The sequence below is a fragment of the Podarcis muralis genome, chromosome 13 (genome assembly GCF_964188315.1).
Source record: "Podarcis muralis chromosome 13, rPodMur119.hap1.1, whole genome shotgun sequence".
Taxonomy (NCBI): Eukaryota; Metazoa; Chordata; class Lepidosauria; order Squamata; family Lacertidae; genus Podarcis; species Podarcis muralis.
The window spans coordinates 30,266,944-30,286,702 of record NC_135667.1 but is presented as its reverse complement, the minus strand read 5'-3'; the positions used below and the strand labels follow the sequence as shown (position 1 = coordinate 30,286,702).

The following is a 19,759-nucleotide window of genomic DNA, read 5'->3' as shown; positions in this document are numbered from 1 at the left end:
AGACCTATCCTTCCACTTGGTCATTGGTTATACGCTCTTAAGAGTCTTTGGCTGAACCCTGCTTTATAGACAGAGTCCACACACTCCACATTCCAGAAGGTGCTGAAGGATATGGGTGCTTAGGAAAGACTCAGCAGTGGGAGCCAAGAAAAACACGAGAAAGGCAGAATGCCCTGACTTTTCAGAAAGACATCAGGGCGGAGTCTCCAAATACTTTATTCTTTCTTACTTGCATTCCATAGCCTTCCTGGTACAGAAACCCTTTAAAAAAAAGATATAGCCTTGGGTGGAAGAGCCACCTTGGCTGAGTAACAGCTGACGATTTCTTTTCGGAAACAAAAGAAGGAACGGTTCAATAAAAAGAAAAGTCCGCCCTCTGGAATGTGACATAGGCATGAATAAACGCAGGGAGGAAAAGGATTGTTTGGGAAGTTGGCTTGGATGCCCGGGGTGATGAAACCTTCAGGGAATGGAAAAGAGAGGAGAGCAACCCCCACCCACCCACGCCACTCCTTGTGGCAACGCCTCCGTCTCAGATATAAGAGGAGAATACAGACAAGGAGCTGCTAGCTCTCTCCAGCCTTTTAGAACGTAGTCAGAACATTTCTCTTGGGTGTCTTCAATTCCTGAAAGCCATGACCACCACCTACAGGCAATACACCTCTTCCTCCTCGATGAAGGGGCCTTCCTTTGCTGGGGGTTCCTCCCGGCTTTCCTCTGTCCATCTGGGCGGCGGATACAGAGCCCCGAGCATCCATGGCGGAGCTGGTGGCGTCTCCATCTCTTCCTCTCGCTATGTCTCTGGGGTAGGCAGTGCCCTCGGTGGTGGCTATGGGGTCGGCAGTTCCCTTGGTGGTGGCTATGGGGGCAGCTTCTGCAGCAGCAGCTTTGGTGGTGGGTTTGGTGGAGGCTATGGTGGAAGCTTTGTCGCTGGTGGCGGCGATGTCCTTCTGGGTGGAGGTGAGAAGGAAACCATGCAGAACCTGAACGACCGCCTGGCTAACTACCTGGACAAGGTGCGGGCACTGGAGGAAGCCAACACCGATCTGGAGGTCAAGATCAAGGAGTGGCACATGAAGCAGGGACCAGGTCCAGAGCGTGACTACAGCCCATACTTCAGGACCATCGAGGATCTGCGGAGCAAGGTAAATGGCAAACCAGAGAGCCTTTGGAACCACTGAATTGTAGATTTGGGCCGTCTAGAGCAATGCAATGGTGTAAAAACAGTTAAGAAAAGAAGAGTAAGGTAGCTGAAAAAAGAGTTGCTGTGGAGGTGATGCTCAAGGGATCCTTGAGCCCAGCAATAAGGGCTTCCCAGGCTGCCAGATTGCAAACCTAAGCATGGCTATTAAGGCATTTGAACCCTTTCCACTGGTTTCCGGCGTAAGCCCGTATGCATGTGTAGCTGTTACAGAGCCCAGAACAACTTGTGGCAATGCAGCTGTGACCATTTGCCTTGCACATAAGAATAGCAGCTATCTGCAATTCCTGTATGAAACTGGGGTGCGATGGAGAGTTTGGTGCTTGCTGTGGGAAGTGGGGGTTCAGATCTCTAGAGTGCTCACATTTTAGGGCTTCTCACACATTATGTGGCCAAGTGTGTTATCATCCGGATGCTTCTTAGGAAGCTACAACAAATCCTTATCCTGTCGTCTGCCCCAAATAATGCTCATGTTTCCATATATATCCTTCTCTCATTTACACACTACATTTTAAAAAATTATTGCATGCTTAAATAATCTTAGGGGTACAAATGGATTCTTACTCAGAGGTGTGGATCTCCTGAACTTAAGCTATGTCGTGCAATTGAGATATGTTACCTAAGTTAGATAGTGGTATAAGCCTTCTAAATGTAGGGCACAGAGGAATGTAGGAAGATGCTTTATACCAAACCATTGGTCCATCTAGCTCACTATTGTCTTCACTGACTGGCAGTAACACTCTACGGGAGTCTTTCACAGCCCTACCTGGAGATGTTGGTGATTGAAACTGGGACCTTCTGCATGCAAAGCAGATGCTCTACCCACTGAGCTACGGCCCTTCCCCATTTTCCTGCTCATCATGGGGAGGGGCAAGAAGGGCATCCTGATTTCTGGTCCACCAGTGAGACATTTGTAGAGTCAAGTCAAATGAACCAACAGCTGAGAGGTTTCCTCCAGAACACATCATATCTAATCCTTTTGATTAAGATTCTGATTAAAACAACAACCCCATATAACCTTCAGGGAAATGAAAGTTCACAGAACGACCGAGCTGGAAGAGGTCTTGTAGGCCATCTAGTCCAACCCCCTTCTTGATGCAGGAAATCAAGCTAGAGCATCACCAACAGATGCCTGTCCTCCAACCTCTGCTTCAAGCCTACCCACCCCTAAGTCCAGGGCACCAATGAGGTGACCTTCCAAATGTGGTTGGACTCCAACTCCCATCATCCTGACCAAGGGCCATGCTGGCTGGGTGGGGGAGTGGATGGGAGCTGGAGTCCAGCAATGTCCAGAGGACACAATGTTGGCTATCCCTGTCCTGGGTAAACAGCACCATAGTCTAACTGCTTGTAACTTCAAGAGGTTTCTCCTAATGGTCAACTGAGATCTATGCTCTTGTGGCTTAAAACCATTAGATCTAGTTCTTCCTTTTAAAGAAGCAGATAACAACTTCTTCTTCTTCGCCCTCATCTATGTAACAACCCATTAGGTACTTGAAGTGCTGCTCAGCTGCTTTAGAAAAACCGGCTGTGAGACAGGTGCACACCTGACATGTAAAGTATACTCAACATCCATTTAAAGCACCAGGCTTTCCCCAAAGAATCCTGGGAACTGTAGTTTCTCCATGATTCCTAGTTCCCTTAACAATTCCCAGGATTCCTTGGGGCAAGTTGGGTGTGCTTTACATCTCTGGTGTGGACCCACAGTTTCTAAAACCCTTGGTCTCTAATTATTTTAAGAGTGAAGGGTGTGGACTGATGGAGGGATGGAACTGGATTAATTTCCAGTTGAGCTAATCCCTAGGAGGATGACAACCGCAAGAGAAAGCTACCAGCTAGAGCGCATGGCTGCAGGGCACCACTTCAGGTGCACCCAAAAGGAATACAAGGGCCGTGAGTGATGTCTGTGCTGACAGGACCCTGGGCTTGTGGATGCGTGGCGGATATGACTTGCGTTCCAAGTATGCGCTCCCTCTGCCAAGCTGCTCAGATAATGGAGGGGCTGGAAGCACCCCGGGGCAGGGAGAGGAGAGCTCTCTGACGCAGCTCACCCTTTTGTCTAGTGTCGCAGTGACAGGGCGATGAGAAGGCGCAGGAGCAACGGTTTTTCACTGGACCGAAACGAGAGATTAGGAGAGCTCTTTGAAGAGCAAACTGGCTAAATAAAACAAATGCAAACCTGCTCAATTCCACGTTCCACAACAACCCTGTCAAGTAAGCTGCATTTCACCAGGGGGTCCAGGTGCAAAAGGAGGCAGGCTGATCCTGCACCTTTAATATGATGATGATGATGATGATGATAATAATAATAATAATAATAATAATAATAATAATAATAATAATAATAATAATTTATTACTGGGTTTCCCCAGCCACTCTGGGCAGCTTCCACAAAGACCAAAAATACACTAATATGTCATACATTAAAAACTTCCCTGAACAGGGCTGCCTTAAGATGTCTTCTGAATGTCAGGTAGTTTATCTCTTTGGCATCTGATGGGAGGGCATTCCACAGGGCGGGTGCCACCACCGAGAAGCCCCTCTGCCTGGTTCCCTGTAGCTTTGCTTCTCGCAATGAGGGAACCACCAGAAGGCCCTTGGTGCTGGACCTCAGCGTCCGGGCAGAACGATGGGGGTGGAGACGCTCCTTCCGGTATACTGATGAGAGTGAGGAACCAGGGTGGCACGCTGGCTTGGACCAGGACCTGGGAGACCAGGGTTCAAATTCCCACTTGGCAATGAAGCTTGGACCAGTCACTGCCTTTCAGCCAAACCTACCTCACAGGGATGTTGTGGGGGTTAAGTGAAGAGGAGAACCATGTGAGCTACCTTGAGTTCCTTGGAGAGAAAAAAAGGTTGGATATAAATGCAATAAAATAGATGATGTGTTGGAACTTCAGCAGTTCTGTGCTGCCATGCCAGCTACACCAGCTGAGACCCCCTCTTCTGCATGAGTATCCTGCCCCCTTTCTATCTGCCCACCCTGCATTTTACAGATGAGGAGCTGACAGCACAATCCTATACGCTTCTACTCAGAAGTACATCCCATTGAGTTCAGTGGCACTTACCCTTGTGTAAATGAGTATCTGAATGCAGCCTGAGTTGGAAAGAGGCCTCACCTAAATAATTGTAATAGAGGAGGAACTTTTTGGAAAAAAGATGTAATGCAGCAGAAAAGATATAATTCAGTAGACAAGGTTTGAGGAAAAACACTGTGGAGGAGTCAATTGAGGGTGGGACGTCAACTCAGGAAACAATGCAATTATTTGATTTGAGGGGCATTGTGAAAATTTTTTTTTGTGTCTGTCTATCTATCTATCTATCTATCTATCTATCTATCTATCTATCTATCATCTATCTATCTATCTATCTATCTATCTATCTATCTATCTATCTCTATCATCTATCTATCTATCTATCATCTATCTATCTATCTATCTATCTATCTATCTATCTATCATCTATCTATCTATCTATCATCTATCTATCTATCTATCTATCTATCTATCTATCTATCTATCTATCATCTATATCTATCTATCATCTATCTATCTATCTATCTATCTATCTATCTATCTATCTATCTATCTATCATCTATCTATCTATCTATCTATCTATCTATCTATCATCTATCTATCTATATCATCTATCTATCTATCTATCTATCTATCTATCTATCTATCTATCATTTATCTATCTATCTATCTATCTATCTATCTATCTATCTATCTATCATCTATCTATCTATCTATCTATCTATCTATCTATCTATCTATCTATATCTATCTATCTATCTATCATCTATCTATCATCTATCATCTATCTATCATCTATCTATCTATCTATCTATCTATCTATCTATCTATCTATCTATCTATCATCTATCTATCTATCTATCTATCTATCTATCTATCTATCTATCATCTATCTATCTATCATCTATCTATCAATCATCTATGCCTTGAGTGAGATTTCTGAGTTTGCTCATGGATCACCAGAAATCTCTATCCATTGCTTGATCTACTGATGTCCTTCCTTGAAAATGGCACCTAATGAGGAGCAGCCAATGGATAACAACATCAGAGAACAAGTCCTTTCCTTGCTTGGCAGCAGACTTTGCCAATCTGGCAACTTCCAGGCATCATGACTCTGCTATCTAGGGCTGATGGGAGTTGTAGTTCAAAACAGTTGGCAAGCAGCAGGTTGGCAAAGGCTGCTTTCCAGTTTCCTCATGTTTATCATAACCCATTTATTTAGTTGACAATAATAATAGTAATAATAGTAATAATAATAATAATAATAATAATAAGAAGAAGAAGAAGAAGAAGAAGAAGGCAATAAAACATCAAGCATTAAAAGCTTCCCTAAACAGGGTTGCCTTCAGATGTATTCTAGAAGTCAGATTGTTGTTTATTTCCTTGACATCTGATGAGAGGGTGTTCCACAGGGATTAGTAGGGATTGCTATTAATATGGCCAACCCAATAGTGGCAGTGATGGGTAGAGTAAGCCTGTTGGATAGATCATAGAATCATAGAATTGTAGAGTTGGACGGGACCCTGAGGATCATCCAGTCCAACCCTTTGCAATATAGGAATATGCAGCTGTCCCATATGTGGATAGAACCTGCAACCTTGACGTTATCAGCACCCCACTCCAGCCAACTGAGCTATCCAGGCTGACCTGATGCACGTTACCTTGGTGCCATGAACTGCCACCCTAGGCATCACTTAATGCCTGCTCTTGTCCTGTATACTTAAGAGAGTACATAATTCAGACAAGCCTCTTTAAGACTTCTCTTTAAAACTACTTGTTCTTTCCCCAGATATTAGCTGCCACTGTTGACAATGCTGGCATCGTCCTGCAGATTGACAATGCCCGCCTGGCAGCCGATGACTTCAGAACCAAGTAAGTTGAGCTTCCGCAGAATATGTATGAACCATGAGCAGGTGGAACAAACATTTGATTTGGCGAACAGTCTCCAATCTACAGCTCCCTGGACTGATGAAATTGCTTCAGCCATATTAAGCACTGGTGCTAAATTCAAATAGGCCAACAGCTTCCAAGGCAGATCTAAAAGCCACTCAACAAGTTGGAGCAAGGAAAGAAAATTTAGGTTTAGAAAGACAGAGTTTGGTCCAGAACACAAGCAAGGTGTAATTAGCAGGCTGGATTAGGAAGCCAACAAAGGAGGCTGGATAATCTGACGTCTCATATATCAGGAAACTTAACTGAAGGGCTGTCATGAACAACTAGTCTGAAAAAAGCAAATACTGTATTTTTCTGTGTATAAGACGTCCCCTATTTTGCGGGACTAAATTTAAAGAAAATGAGGGGAGAGGGCCCAAAGTTGTTGAGCTTTTTTTAGGGGGAATTGCATGCCATCACCCCAGCGGGGCCGTTGCCAGGGGTTGGCAAAGTGGCCAGCCACTCCCCCCATACCACTGCAGGCGAGAAACGCTCCCTAGACCATGCGCACCTCCCTCAGCGGCATGGGGAGGGAGTTGCGTGCCTGCCAACCAGCTGGCTGGTGGCGCACAGCTTTTCCCCCATGCCACTATCTGTGCCTTGGACAACCCCAGTTTTTTGACATATTTTTGAGCCAAAAAACCTTGTCTAATACATGGAAAAATACAGTAAGCAAAACTATGTGGAACAAAACAAAACAAAACAATATGAAAAAGGGATATCTTTTATTTGTCCTTTTTCTGCTTCCAGGTTTGAGACAGAGCAAGCGATGCGCATGAACGTGGAGGCTGACATCAATGGGCTGCGCAGAGTCTTGGATGAGCTGACCTTGTCCAGGGCAGACCTGGAGATGCAGATTGAGAACCTGAAGGAGGAGCTGGCTTATCTCAGGAAGAACCATGAAGAGGTGAGAGGCAAAGCTGCCCTGAACCTGTATCACATGGCCAGTGGCAAGTAAAGCATCCTACGCTTGCTGGCTTCAGTCCCATAACCAACCAGTCATATGCCTGTACTGCCATGCTCAAGATCTGGTCTTTGGAGTGCCGGGACAAACCCGCATTTAGGGTGGCTTGTGACGGTGTGCAGAAAGTCTAATTCACAGCAGCTGAGCAGCTGGTCAAAGCCTGCTTGCTAGCCACCAAGACAGAGCCTGTCTTCAAAGGACCATGGCTCTATTCAGTGGTGGAGTATATGCTTTGCATTCAAAAGGTTCCCTGCTAAACCCAGGAGAGCTGCTTCCAGTTGTTTTGGGAGAAATGGACAACTTGGACAAGTATGCTAATCTGCCACAAGGCACATATCTATGTGGTTTTGGACTCCCATGTCACAGCTGGAACAGATAAGCAAATAAACATTCTTTCTTTTTTATTAAGAATGTTCAGAATACATTACAATAAAAAACAAATGATCTAAACAATTTTTTAAAAAAGAAAGTAAAACTAGAATGCAGAGTCCTCTCTCACAGGTAGGTCTTAACTCTTGTCCCATACAGAAAAAGGTGAACCCTCTCAGCTCTCACCTGGGACCTTCCTTTTCTTCTCCCAACCTCCCACCCTGGGAGAACTTCCCTTCCCTGCATCTCACACAGGGTCCTTCACCATCTTTCATCACCTTCATCTGCATGCAGTTCCCTCCTTAACCTAGAGTAGAGGACAAAAAACCAAACAAAAACAAAGCTAATAAACTTTCCATGTTTTCCTCGCTTTCCAGGAAATGGCTGTCCTCCGAAGCCAGATGGGTGGTGAGATCTCTGTGGAAATGGACGCTGCTCCTGGAGTGGACCTGACCAAGATCCTGGCAGAGATGCGTGAGCAGTACGAGCACCTGGCAGAGAAGAACCGCAAGGATGCTGAACAGTGGTTCTTCAGCAAGGTGGGACTTCCTCTCAGGATGAAGGGGCTTTCTGGAGGGGAAAAAAAAGAGTGCCAGAGGTTCTCAAATGGATACTTGGTGCTCTGAGTTTCATGTGAGCAGCACGTCTTCTCCTTTTGCTTGCAGACCGAAGAGCTGAACCGCGAAGTTGCCATCCACACAGAGCAGCTGCAGAGCGGCAAGTCGGAGATCACAGAACTGAGGCGGAGCGTCCAAAGCTTGGAGATAGAGTTGCAGACTCAACTCAGCACGGTAAGGGGGCACGTGGAACTGGGGAGGATGATGAATCTCTGAATGTCCCCTTGGCTCTATCTCAGTGACACAGTCCAAGAAGTAGGACCTTTTCATTTGAATGATTTGCGGTGCGTTTCTGGCCATTGTGTAACATTGCCCATTTCCCCTCTTTTGGACAATATCATTAGTGTGTCCTTACACAGAGTGCAACTTTGCTTTTGACTGCTCCTCAATAGCTCAAGAAAAAAAAAAGGTAGTTAAGAGCACAGAGACACACAGGGCTCAAAAGTGAACTGTGCTTAAATCCCATTGAACTCAATGGGATAGGTTGGTGGTGACAAATGGTGCAATCTTATATATGTCTATTGAGCTCGTTGAATTAGGTAGGACTTACTTCCGGCAAAGTGTGCAGCCTTTATACACTACACTGTATCAGATTGCAGTCTTTGCGTTCTTTGGGTGAGAAAGTCAGAGGTGTGGCACTGAGAAGCGATGGAGCGAGTCGCCCTGCTGCTCTTGTCTCATAGCCTAGAGGCTCTGCAAAAATTTAATATGGGATGATTAAAAAGTGGTTTCATGGCTAGTTTGTCAGATTAGGACCAGGGAGACCCAGAATCTACTCCCCATGCGGTCATGAAGTTCACTAGGTGACCTTGGACCAGTCACCATCTCTCATCCTACTGCACCCGGTAGAGCTTTCATGAGGATGAAATGTGTGCCTGTGTGAGTGAGTGAGAGAAACTCCTTTAAGCTTCTTGGGTGAAATATGAATGCAACAACAAAGCTGTGAGATAATTTCCAGAGCGGTAACTCTACTGCAGCAAAAACAACCTAGAGTCTTGTGGTCTTGTGGCACCTTAAATACTAATTTTTATCACGGCATAAGCATTTGTGGACTGCTTTCAGGCTTCCCACAGGCATCTGGTTGGCCACTGTGAGAACAGGATGCTGGGCCAGAGAGACCTTTGGCCTGATCCACCAGGCTCCATAACCCAAAGTTATTTGCTGATTGGACACCTGCATTTATCTAAGGACTTTAGATGTTATTCCTGATTTGACAAATCTGACAATGTTAGTTTCTGTCACTTTCTCATTTTTCCAATCTTAAATCCAGTTCTCCACATCTCAGTAGTAATGTGCAGGGGTTTTAGAATTTTGTCTGAATTCTTCCTGATAAACACATTTTTATGTGGACACTTTTTTTGCAAGCAACATCCCTCAACATAATGAATTTTGTGGAAATTTCCTCTAATATATGCATATTATTTGGTTAGGAAGCTGCACCACAAAATCTAGAAAAGTGCAAATTTTGAAGGATAGTTGTGTTTTGGTTTGCAAACCAAAATCAATTTCCCTCCATCCCTCCTCGAAATATTTCATGAAACCTGTTAAGTTGTGGGTGAACATATCAGACGACACAGTGATTCTTCAAACAGCTCTTGTTTATTCACAGGCCAGAACAGAACTGAACTGAAGGGTTCAGTCAGCCTGCTTATATAGAGCTCCATTACAACGTAACTGTAACAATTTTCTAAAACTATCCAATCACTGAACGTAACTTTTGATCCCTTATTTGCATAACTATCTACAGTATCCCCCTGCTGGCCCAGGGTGAGAACTTCAGTACATAACAAAACCAGCGTGCAGCCCACTACTGTCATTGCTATATACCTGATAATCTTCCAAAGTTCTCAAAGCAATGAATGTGACCCTCCTCTCAATTCTCTTCCCCCAGAAAGCAGCACTGGAAGCCACCCTGGCAGATACAGAGTCTCGCTATGGCTCCCAGCTCGCCCAGATCCAGGTTATGATCAGCAGCATGGAGGAGCAGCTGGCTGAGCTGAGGTGCGACATGGAGCGCCAGAACCACGAATACAAGATCCTTCTCGATGTCAAGACCCGCCTGGAACAGGAGATCGCCACCTACCGCCGCCTGTTGGAGGGAGAGGAGGCCCAGTACGTAAAAGAGGGGCTGGGATGGCTGTGCTGGGGAGGGATGGCAAGAAGGGAGTTTTAAAACAGCTCATGTGGAGCAAAACAGGGAGGGTCTTTCAATATCTTAAAAGGCAATTTTATCCAGATTTTGGTGGTGCTGGCATTAATAGGTCCATTCATTATTTGATTATCTAATCAACGAACAACATTGTAATTGGTACGCAGCCCTGTTTCCATATTTAAGATGCATTTTTAGGATTTCCTTTTTTTTTGTATTATCACACTGGCATTTCATAATGTATTCTGCATTTCTAACTTGGCCATGTTTCTTTCCTCCTTTTCTTACAGCATCAGTTCCCAGTACAACGCAGCTGTGGCCGGAAGAGATGGTAAGAATGCATGCCAACTAAAAAAAGTTCAGTTCTCAGATTATGGGGGAAATATAGTGGAGCCTTTCAAGAGGCCCTGACTTGTCCCATTTTTAGCCAAACCCAGTAGCCTTCTAAAAACAGTAGCTGAAGGACCACCACAAATGGTAAGGAGATGGTAAGGAGATAATCTGAACACTGAGACCCTTCATCTTGGGGGATGTTATCTGCTGCCACTGCTAAGTGAGTCAGGATGAAGATATATCTGCACATCAAAGAGCGCTGTTCACCGACATCACCATCTTGGATTGCAGTGTTACTATCACCCTTGGCCAGAATCCTGAGCAGATTTCAGGCTGTTCAGAAAAACATTATGATGGTTTCCTAAACACACTTACTGGGAGTAAAGCTGTGCACACATTATACATTTAAAGCACATTTGAAAATCATTCTTCCACTCAAAAATTTCTGGGCACTTTAGTTTACCCCCATAGAATTGCAATCCCTAGCAACCACAGTGCCCAGAATTCTTTGAGGAGAAAATGTGCTTCAAATGTGCTTCAAAGGTATAATGTGTGTGCAGCCATAGTCACGCTGAACTCACTGAACTCTGAGCAAACATGCCTAGGATTGCACTATTAATGACATCCCAGCCCACACAATTCCTGTTTTCCCCAACAATTCCAAGTAGATAAGAGGAAAGTAGATGAGGTACTCATCTCTGCTATTATGACAGGGCACAGACGGGGAGTAGGTGCTCGTCCAGATGTTGTTGGACTCCAACTCCCATCAGCCCCAGTCAGGATGGCCAATGGCCAAGGCTGACAGGAGTTCAGCAACATTTGGGGGTGACCCACAGGTTTCCCATCCCTGTAAGACATCCTACTTTTGTCTCTCAACTACATATATTTTGCAAACTGCTTTGAGGTTGTTGTGTTTTTTTACAATCAAGTGGTGTGTGAGACAAGTTATGAAATAATATCAGGAGCAACTTCCTGGGGTCTTCTGTATGTGGAAACGGAAACATTAACCATTCTGCTCACAGGCCCAGAAAGCAACAGAAACCTTCCAGCCTTCCTTGTTCCTTCCCTCAAGGCCTGATGGGCTCCCAGTTCAGCCTCCCAGTTGGCTGAGGACCCTATATAAGCTTCTCGGGTCCTCTCACCTCCTGATCATTCTGTTTTTGAGATGGAGTTATCTGGTGAAGTTATGAAACATCTGAAGAGGAAATAAACCCTCTCTCCAATTCTTCTCTTGCAGTGACGAAGACCTCACGTCAAGTCCGCATGATTGTCGAGGAGGTTGAAGATGGAAAGGTCGTCTCTACTCGTGAGCAGGTCAAACAGTCCAGCTATTGAAAAGAACCTGCCATCAATAGTGCCCCAAGACTATAGTTCTGTGGATACAACTGAGAGAGTTTAACATCACAGAATCTTCATGCGTTCTGCAGTATGCCTTCCTTTTTTATTAAAAAAATAGTTATCAGCAAGTTTTCCAAATTAACAAAAACAACACACATTTACTGTTATGTATGTGTGTGCATCTACATGAAACCTTTGCATAAGGAAGAAAAAGCACACTGTTAGGTGACCTTTACAGTCAACTGCCTTGCTTGCTAATAGCTAATAAAGCATTATTTCCTATAAAACATGAGATTGTTTCATGGTTGTATATTTAGGGTTCTCAAAAATGTAATCATTGTGGGATTCCTCGAGAAAGGATAAAATTGGGAAAGAACCAGTGTTTTTTTATTGTGGAAAAAAACCAGACTTCAAGATTGTTTTGGGGGTGCAAAGATCTGTTTTTATTTGAAGCAATTTACACACAGGTCCTGCTATCCAAACACAATTTCCCAGGAAATTGTTTGTTAGCTGAGTGTTTGTATAATGACTTCATGATTTCCATTGGTTCCTATTGGAATTTTTTTAATGCATTCCCAACCAAGGAATTTTGATCTGCAAATGATGAAAAAACCTAGGGAAACCCAGGGAAACCCTCTGAAACCTTGCAGAGGGCAAAAAAGTAAGGGGGGGGGAAAGAAATGCTCTCATATTTGTGCAATCTCTCCCTCTCCCTCCCTGCTCCTTCTCATCGTGGTTTTTGATGAAATGAAAGCCGCAGGCCAGCTAAACACACAAAAAAGTAAGGCTTGTTTAAGGCTGATAATCTGTTTACAGTACTACGTGCAGGTCTAGATGTTTGGGTATCTGAATCTGCAGTGTGTATAGCGAGGTTTGAGTACTAATTGCTCATGTTTGGATAAGTGAATTTTCATATACTGAGCATTTGGATAGCAGGACCTGTGTGTATTGCTGAAAGGAGCAGGTAGAAAACCCAGCAGAGAGTCCCTCAGCTTAGGTTGGTTCCTCTAAAGAAATCAGGCATTTTTACACAGGTTTATAGGGCTGCAGATATGGAATTTAGCCAGGTTATTTCCCAGAAAACAAAGGCGTTTCAGCTTTTTAGTTTCCAGCTCACCTTGCAGTTTTGCTCTTTTAGTTACATTCCAAGAATGTTCTTGTAATAACATTTGAGACCTGGGCTTTTTGGCTTGGAATCTTTTTCTTCTACATCTTTTTCTATCTACTGTTTCATCCACAGAAAGAGAGTCCAATCCTCAAAGGGAGCTTAATGAATATCCTCCAGCCACATTCTCAGTTATCAGCTTACCCTTTCATTCTTCTCTGTCTCCTCCCACCTCCTTCTGCAACTACTGTGTTTTGCTAAAGAACTTCTCAAAAACTCAAACTTGTGGTGAACAGGAAGACAACACAGAACCACCTTTGGATTTTGTGGGGTCTCGTCTGAGCAAAATACCCCCAGTGGGACTACCCACTCCTTGATTCTCTCCCAGCTACCCATTCCTTTGCTCTCCCTCCTACCCCAGTATGTAGAACTGCCTGGAATGGATGACACAACCATAGTCACATGCTCAGAGAGGATAGGTGAACAGGCAGAAATAGCAAGCAGAAGGGCCAGAAGGGAGGAGGTTGGGGACAAAAACAAGATTAGTTGGCTCTGCCTCACTGGCTAGCAGCTTGCTCTGGCTCCTCCTACTGAATACTGTCAACCTCCCTGAATTCCACCCTACCAGTCCTAATGAGCACCACCCTTCACTTCAGCCATGGAACCTCTCCAACTGTAACCAGGGTTGGGCAGCTTTAGGTGACAAAGAATGGCTACGGCTATATGGAGGACCAGTAATCTCCCCCTACACCCCTCCCCATTTCCATGTTTATTTACTTATTTAGAATATTTATATACTGCCCTTTGCACAAGTAAGAGGTCTGCTTACAACAACATCAAATAGATAAAGATGATGATGATGATTTTCATTTCTACTCCACTTTACATTATTAAGAAAAAAATTCTCAAAGTGGTTTACAACACATTAAAACATCAAATAAAATAATGTAAAATACATACAATCCCTAAAATAGCACTATCCTTTAAAGAAGACCGCGTCAACAAACCACTAATCATGGATTGGCTGTGCTGCCTGGTGGTTGGCCTTGAGCACTTTTTTTGTCTGGTAGCAAGATTTGAACCAGGGTCTCCTCTACAATACAGTGACTGCACGTTAGCACTGACCCCCTGCTGGCGGAGGTGAGAAAAGCAGGGAAATATTAGCATTGCCTCCTTAGACTCCTGATTGGCTGGGAGGATTCATGTGACAGTTTCCTGCCACTTTGGGTTGGCATAACTGGATGCTTCCCTTGGCTGCTCAGTGCATAGTTTTTTTGGTTTTTTTCTGTGATAACTTGTCTTGCCACACCTCACTTCACCACCATGGGTGTCTTGCCAGAATCAGAATCCCAAGCTTCACGATCAACATTCCTCAAATTCAACCGCACAAGTATTGCCAACATCAGGCTAAGGACTTTTGAATGACAACTTGCTGAGCCAAATCGACTGACGGAGCCTTTTGATGAAAGTGAGCTACTTGCTTGTGTGTGCAACAATGTGGTGGTCAGGAGAAAGTGCAAGGGCATAAAAACGAGAACATCAAAACCTTGTGGTTAACCAGCATTTGTACTAAGCAATGCTTTGAAGGGCTGGAGTACTGCAAAGGAGCTTGAGCTTCATTAGAAATGGTGATTAAACTGATGATGATTGCCTTGCTGGAGGTGAAACAGTGCCCTCGATATGAACAATGCAGACAGGTAAGCCTGGACATCAAAGGAACGAACAAGGAACGAGGTGGTGGAGACAGAAATTTCCCCGCAACACATAGCTCACATTACTGAAGATAACTGGGAAAAGTGCAGCAGAGGACAGTGAAATGGCAGAGCTGGAGGCCTCCATGGTGCAGGAAGCAAGAGATGGGTAGCAGAAGCAGGATCTTTTAGAGTGGTCAGCAAAAATGGCCTCTCAAAACATGCTGGTGGGCAGAGAAAGTGTGCTGACCATTTCCACTGGATTTCTCCAGGGGGAGGAAAAAATCCACCAAAAAATGGGGAAGTCAGGGATTTTTTTGTGACAGGACTCCCTAGTATGGAGTATTGGAACTTTTGGGCTGGCACCCACGGCACTTCTATAAATATATGAGAACTGGCACTTCATTTTTTAACAAAAAAGTGAAATTATTCAACTTGAATTGCTCTTCAAATTCACATTGTTTCAATGCGTTGCTTATTCCCCTGACTATTGCTTCTTGGTACAATTTCCTTTCTTCTTCTTCTTCTTCTTCTTCTTCTTCTTCTTCTTCTTCTTCTTCTTCTTCTTCTTCTTCTTCTTCTTCTTCTCTTCCTCCTCCCTCACCACCCTTGACCTTAGTTGCCATCCACTCTGTAACATCATCAACAAAATCACATGGGTTGTCACAGCCAATACATCAGCAGTGAAGGAAGATGAGGTTGAGTACTATGAAGGGAAAGAACCATAAAGGGAAATAGCAATGGGGGAACAAAGGCAGCCCAAAGACAACATCAGTGGTGCCAAAAAATGGAAGGCAGTTTTTGACAGTCGGGAAAAGAAACACTAAACAAGGTAAATCGTTTCAGCCTATGTCCTTGACAAAACTGAAGAACAGCAGAGAACAAGCCCAAGGCCAGTAAAATTGAAGCCTGCCTTTATTATCCTCCCTAATGGGGTGAATAGGTCCATGGCCCTGCAATCTATTAATTGCAACCATTGTGGAAAAGCCCATAGCCTTTGCATCTCATACGTAGCACCCTCCAGCCTGCGGAAAAACCCATTAAAAGTTCTCTCTTAAGGTCATGTTCTGTTATACACTTCATGCCAATCATGGCACTAACAAGACCTCATAAAAAGGAAACAATAACTGAATGAAATGTCACCAAGTAAAACTGCCCTGACTCAGCTGGCTTCATCCTGATGCCGTGGGGCAGTTAACAGTGATAGAGCAGCCCCCTTCAGGCCTTCAAAAAGAATTCATGGAGCTCAAAGTGAGCAGGAGGTGAACACACCAGGCACCCCCATTTAACTCCCCCAACTGTCCCATGTTGATCAGTCACAGTCCACAGGGACTTCCACCACCCAGGAGGGTGATCGGCCAAACAAGGAGAGGTCAGACATTGCTGATTGTCCAGGCAGAGGAGCAAGGCAAAGGTTAGCCCCTTGGAGGGTGATTAAGGTCTGGGTTCAGCACCACAAATAGCTCTCTGAGAGCTGAGGCCAACCATCCAAGTTGTCTCAACAAAGACTTGGCTGAGTTTTATAGCAGCGCAAGGGAGTCGTTGATTGGAGGCCCCACCCAGTGAGTCAATAGCCTCCTGACTATTTAAAGGGCCACTCCTCTTAGCTCCTTTTGGGGTAATGGACTTTCCAGCTGTGGGATTGCTTGATCCCCTGAGGAGTCTATAGACCAACCATCAACATCTGCTAGCAATGTTTCCTTCAGTCTCAGAGAAGGGGATGCAGGCTCCAGGGATAACAGTCCCAAACAGGAAAGACCTGGGGGTGGGTTCTCCTCCCCCTCCTCCCCCTCTTCCTCAGAACTGTGGTTACTAGAGGAGAGGTGGTCCAAAGCCATGACAGAAGGAGGCTCCTAAGGGCACACAACTGAAGGCCTTCTTGCTCGATGCTGGGGGCAGAATGGGTACAACCAGTGCCTGTGGGAACATGGGGTAGAGGCTGGCAAGTTCATCCCTCCCCAATTTGAGCACCCTCCACTTTTTTTGAGTACCAGAACTAGTAAGGGTGAGCTTTAGGCAATCATTATTTTGCACACAGTATCTCGAGATCTCATGGGGCCTCCCATTGGGTCCTGTTAGGCTTGCCAACAAGGCCTCTCTGCTCTCTGAACCATGAGGATCAGGTTAAAAGCTACTGGTGTCTTTGGAGCCAGAAACTCTGTTTATCAGAGGCTGAAATCCTCCTCCTAACATATTTTCTGAGTGGGTGAGCTTGAGATTAGAAAGCCAGCTGGACAAGAACTGCAAAACAATTAGAGGGTGTTTCCTCTGTCACCAGTGCATCAGCTATGCATGGGACAAGGGACGATAGTGACACAAAAATTGTGTACAATTGAAGTAGTTCCAGTGAAGGATAGGAGGGGCTGGAAGCTGCAAGCCTCTGATTCTCTGGGGCAGTGATGAGATCTGGAAGATCCTAGGATGTTGCCATGCTACACCTGGGATGTTCTAAAAGATCAGATTAAGTGCAGAGCTGAAACAGGAATGAAGTGGTGCTTCCTGAACATTTTCACCCATGGCAAAACAAGCCCTGCGACTCAGCATTTTGTTTTATTTTTGCATTGCACCACAACTTGTGGAAACTGCTTCAAAGGAGGCAGGTGGCCAGGATGAAAGGGTAAAGTGCTGCAGTTGCTAAGGCAACTAGGCTTAATCAAGAACATAAGGTGAAACAGATCCACGGTGGACAATCAGTGGCTTGTCCACACCAGAACAAAATGTGTATCTGCACTGGTCTGTCCCCCATCAATGTAGGAGAGAAACTCTTCCGATCTCACAGTTGTCCTAGATCTTTCCCCCTTTAAATGTGTCCCTGTCAGAGACCAGACTGAGGATTACAGCTCTGATGAGGAATGGTGGGAACCTCCCCCTCTTCCTGCTCCTGACCAGGATCCTGAAGCTGCCCAGGAACAGTGGAGCAGTACAGTGGTACCTCTGGTGACAGATTTAATTTGTTTCAGGGTGCTGTGCGCACCCTGAAAAGTCTGTAACTTGAGGTGCTGCTTCTGCGCATGTATGTGGTGTGATAGAGTGCTTCTGCACATGCACGTTCAGAGTGCCTCTGCGCATGTGCTTGCGCGAGCGGCGAAACCCGGAAATATACACTTCTGGGTTGCCGCGGCCGTAACCCGAAGATTCCATAACCTGGAAGTTACACAACATGAGGTACCGCTGTATAGATTTAGAGACTTGGTTTGCAGAGGGACATAGTTTGGAAAACCACAGCTGGGCAGAGCTGAATGGGGGACAGCTAAGAGAAGCAGAACAGGTAAGAGAGAGAGATAACTGACTCCCCTTCGCTGGAAAGTGTCCAGCCTCTCTCTCCAACAGCAAGAAGAGCTGATAAGGTTGCTATGCAGAAGGCTCACTGGTTGCAAGATCAGGTTGTGAGAAGGGGAACTGACGGGGAGGACTTGGGGGGGGGGGAGTAGGAGGAAAACTTAATAGGGAGCACCTTCACTCCGAGAATGGCTGCTTTGTTCTTTTTCTCTGATCATTAAACACTCTTAACTGGTAAGGGACTCTAATTGCTATGTTCTGCTGATGCACGGCCAAAGGGGGGGGGGGGGGAGAGGCAGCCTTTTCCCTGACACCCCCTAGATTTGAATGTATTGTTATGTCCCTAAATACCTCAGTTGTGGATCAATAGGCAGTGGTACTTTGAAGTACTTGTCTGACAGACTCCCTCTCTACAGATGTCACTTCACTTACTTTAAATCAGGGGTCAGCAAACTTTTTCAGCAGGGGGCCGGTCCACTGTCCCTCAGACCTTGTGGGGGGCCGGACTATATGTGGGGGGCCGGACTTGTGGGGGGCCGGGGGGAAATGAAGGAATTCCTATGCCCCACAAATAACTCAGAGATGTATTTTAAATAAAAGGACACATTCTACTCATGTAAAAACATGCTGATTCCCAGAGCGTCTGCAGGCCGGATTTAGAAGGGGATTGGGCCGGATCCGGCCCCCTGGCCTTAGTTTGCCTACCCATGCTTTAAATGCTATCCCCTCCCTTTGTATGGTAAAGAGCATTATTACACATTGTGCTCTTGTGCTCAAGTCCTCCTTGTGGGCTTCTCACAGGCATCTAGTTGGCCACCGTGAGAACAGGATGCTGTTGGGCCATTGGCCTGATCCAGCAGAACAATTCTTAACTCCTCATGAACGCCACTCCAAAATGTGTTAAGCCAGCTCTGCTGTCCTGCTCCATTGGCACTGCTGCTCATAGGAAGCTACCTCATACTGAGTCAGACCACTGGCTCAACCAGCTCCGTATTTTCTCCTCAGTTACTCACAGTGGTTCTCCACAGTTTCCAACAGGAATCTGGACCGGCCTACCTGCTATGGAGCCTTTACATCTGCAGCTGACTTCATCTGCCAGCTGAACTGTTACACCTTGCCCTCTCCCTAGGAAAAAGTGTCATTAGCAATATTATAATTCCAGTGGTATATCCAGAGCTCATCCAGAGCAAATTATGTGCTTAATGCTTGGGTTCAACCCAGGAATCTACAGATGAATGGCTGCCACTTGGCACACATAGACTGCAATTTTCTTTTCTCGTGGCCTGAGCACAGTCCAGCACAACCACTCACATGCATGCTTGTTTTAGAACTTAGCTGCAAGTCAGTTTGTATTTGTTTTTGCAAAGGAAAGCTACACGCGAATAAACGTAACCCCACTCCTTTCCCTTTTCGATTCATTAACTTGCCCTTAAGCTGCAGAAAGCATCAACGTTGCAAGTTAATACCTTCTGTTCAAGATGGCTTGAGAAGTTGTTTTGATGACTTAGGAAGGCTCACCAGGGCAAAGCTCTGCTACTTCTTGTCTGCTGTGGTTCCAAAGGCTTAAAGTCCACAACAAGACAAGCTATACTATCAAAACTGAAGAACAACTGAAGCAAGTGAACTGGCTCTTTTGAACAGGGATGGGGAACCTGTGGCCTTCCAGATGTTGCTGGAAACTGCCACCATCCCTGCCCACTGGCCATGCTGGCTGGGGCTCATGGGAGCTGGAGTCCAACAACACC

The 19,759-nt window shown here is 45.3% G+C and overlaps 1 protein-coding gene across 1 annotated transcript; it reads left to right on the top strand.

Moving 5' to 3' along the window:
- Positions 1-339: 339 nt before the first annotated feature.
- LOC114582404 (keratin, type I cytoskeletal 42-like) lies at positions 340-12,231 on the top strand. The gene is made up of 8 exons (XM_028703412.2): positions 340-1,145; positions 6,027-6,109; positions 6,920-7,076; positions 7,880-8,041; positions 8,168-8,293; positions 10,011-10,231; positions 10,559-10,599; positions 11,839-12,231. Exons 1-8 carry the CDS (start codon positions 636-638, stop codon positions 11,934-11,936), a joined length of 1,398 nt encoding a protein of 465 aa, XP_028559245.2. The 5' UTR covers positions 340-635; the 3' UTR covers positions 11,937-12,231.
- Positions 12,232-19,759: the final 7,528 nt, after the last annotated feature.

Coding starts and splice junctions, on each gene's coding strand:
- LOC114582404 (XM_028703412.2), top strand. CDS start 636: ATGACCACCACCTACAGGCAATACACCTCTTCCTCCTCGATGAAGGGG. Junction 8,042..8,167: donor AACAGTGGTTCTTCAGCAAG/GTGGGACTTCCT, acceptor TTTTGCTTGCAG/ACCGAAGAGCTGAACCGCGA. Junction 10,600..11,838: donor AGCTGTGGCCGGAAGAGATG/GTAAGAATGCAT, acceptor CTTCTCTTGCAG/TGACGAAGACCTCACGTCAA.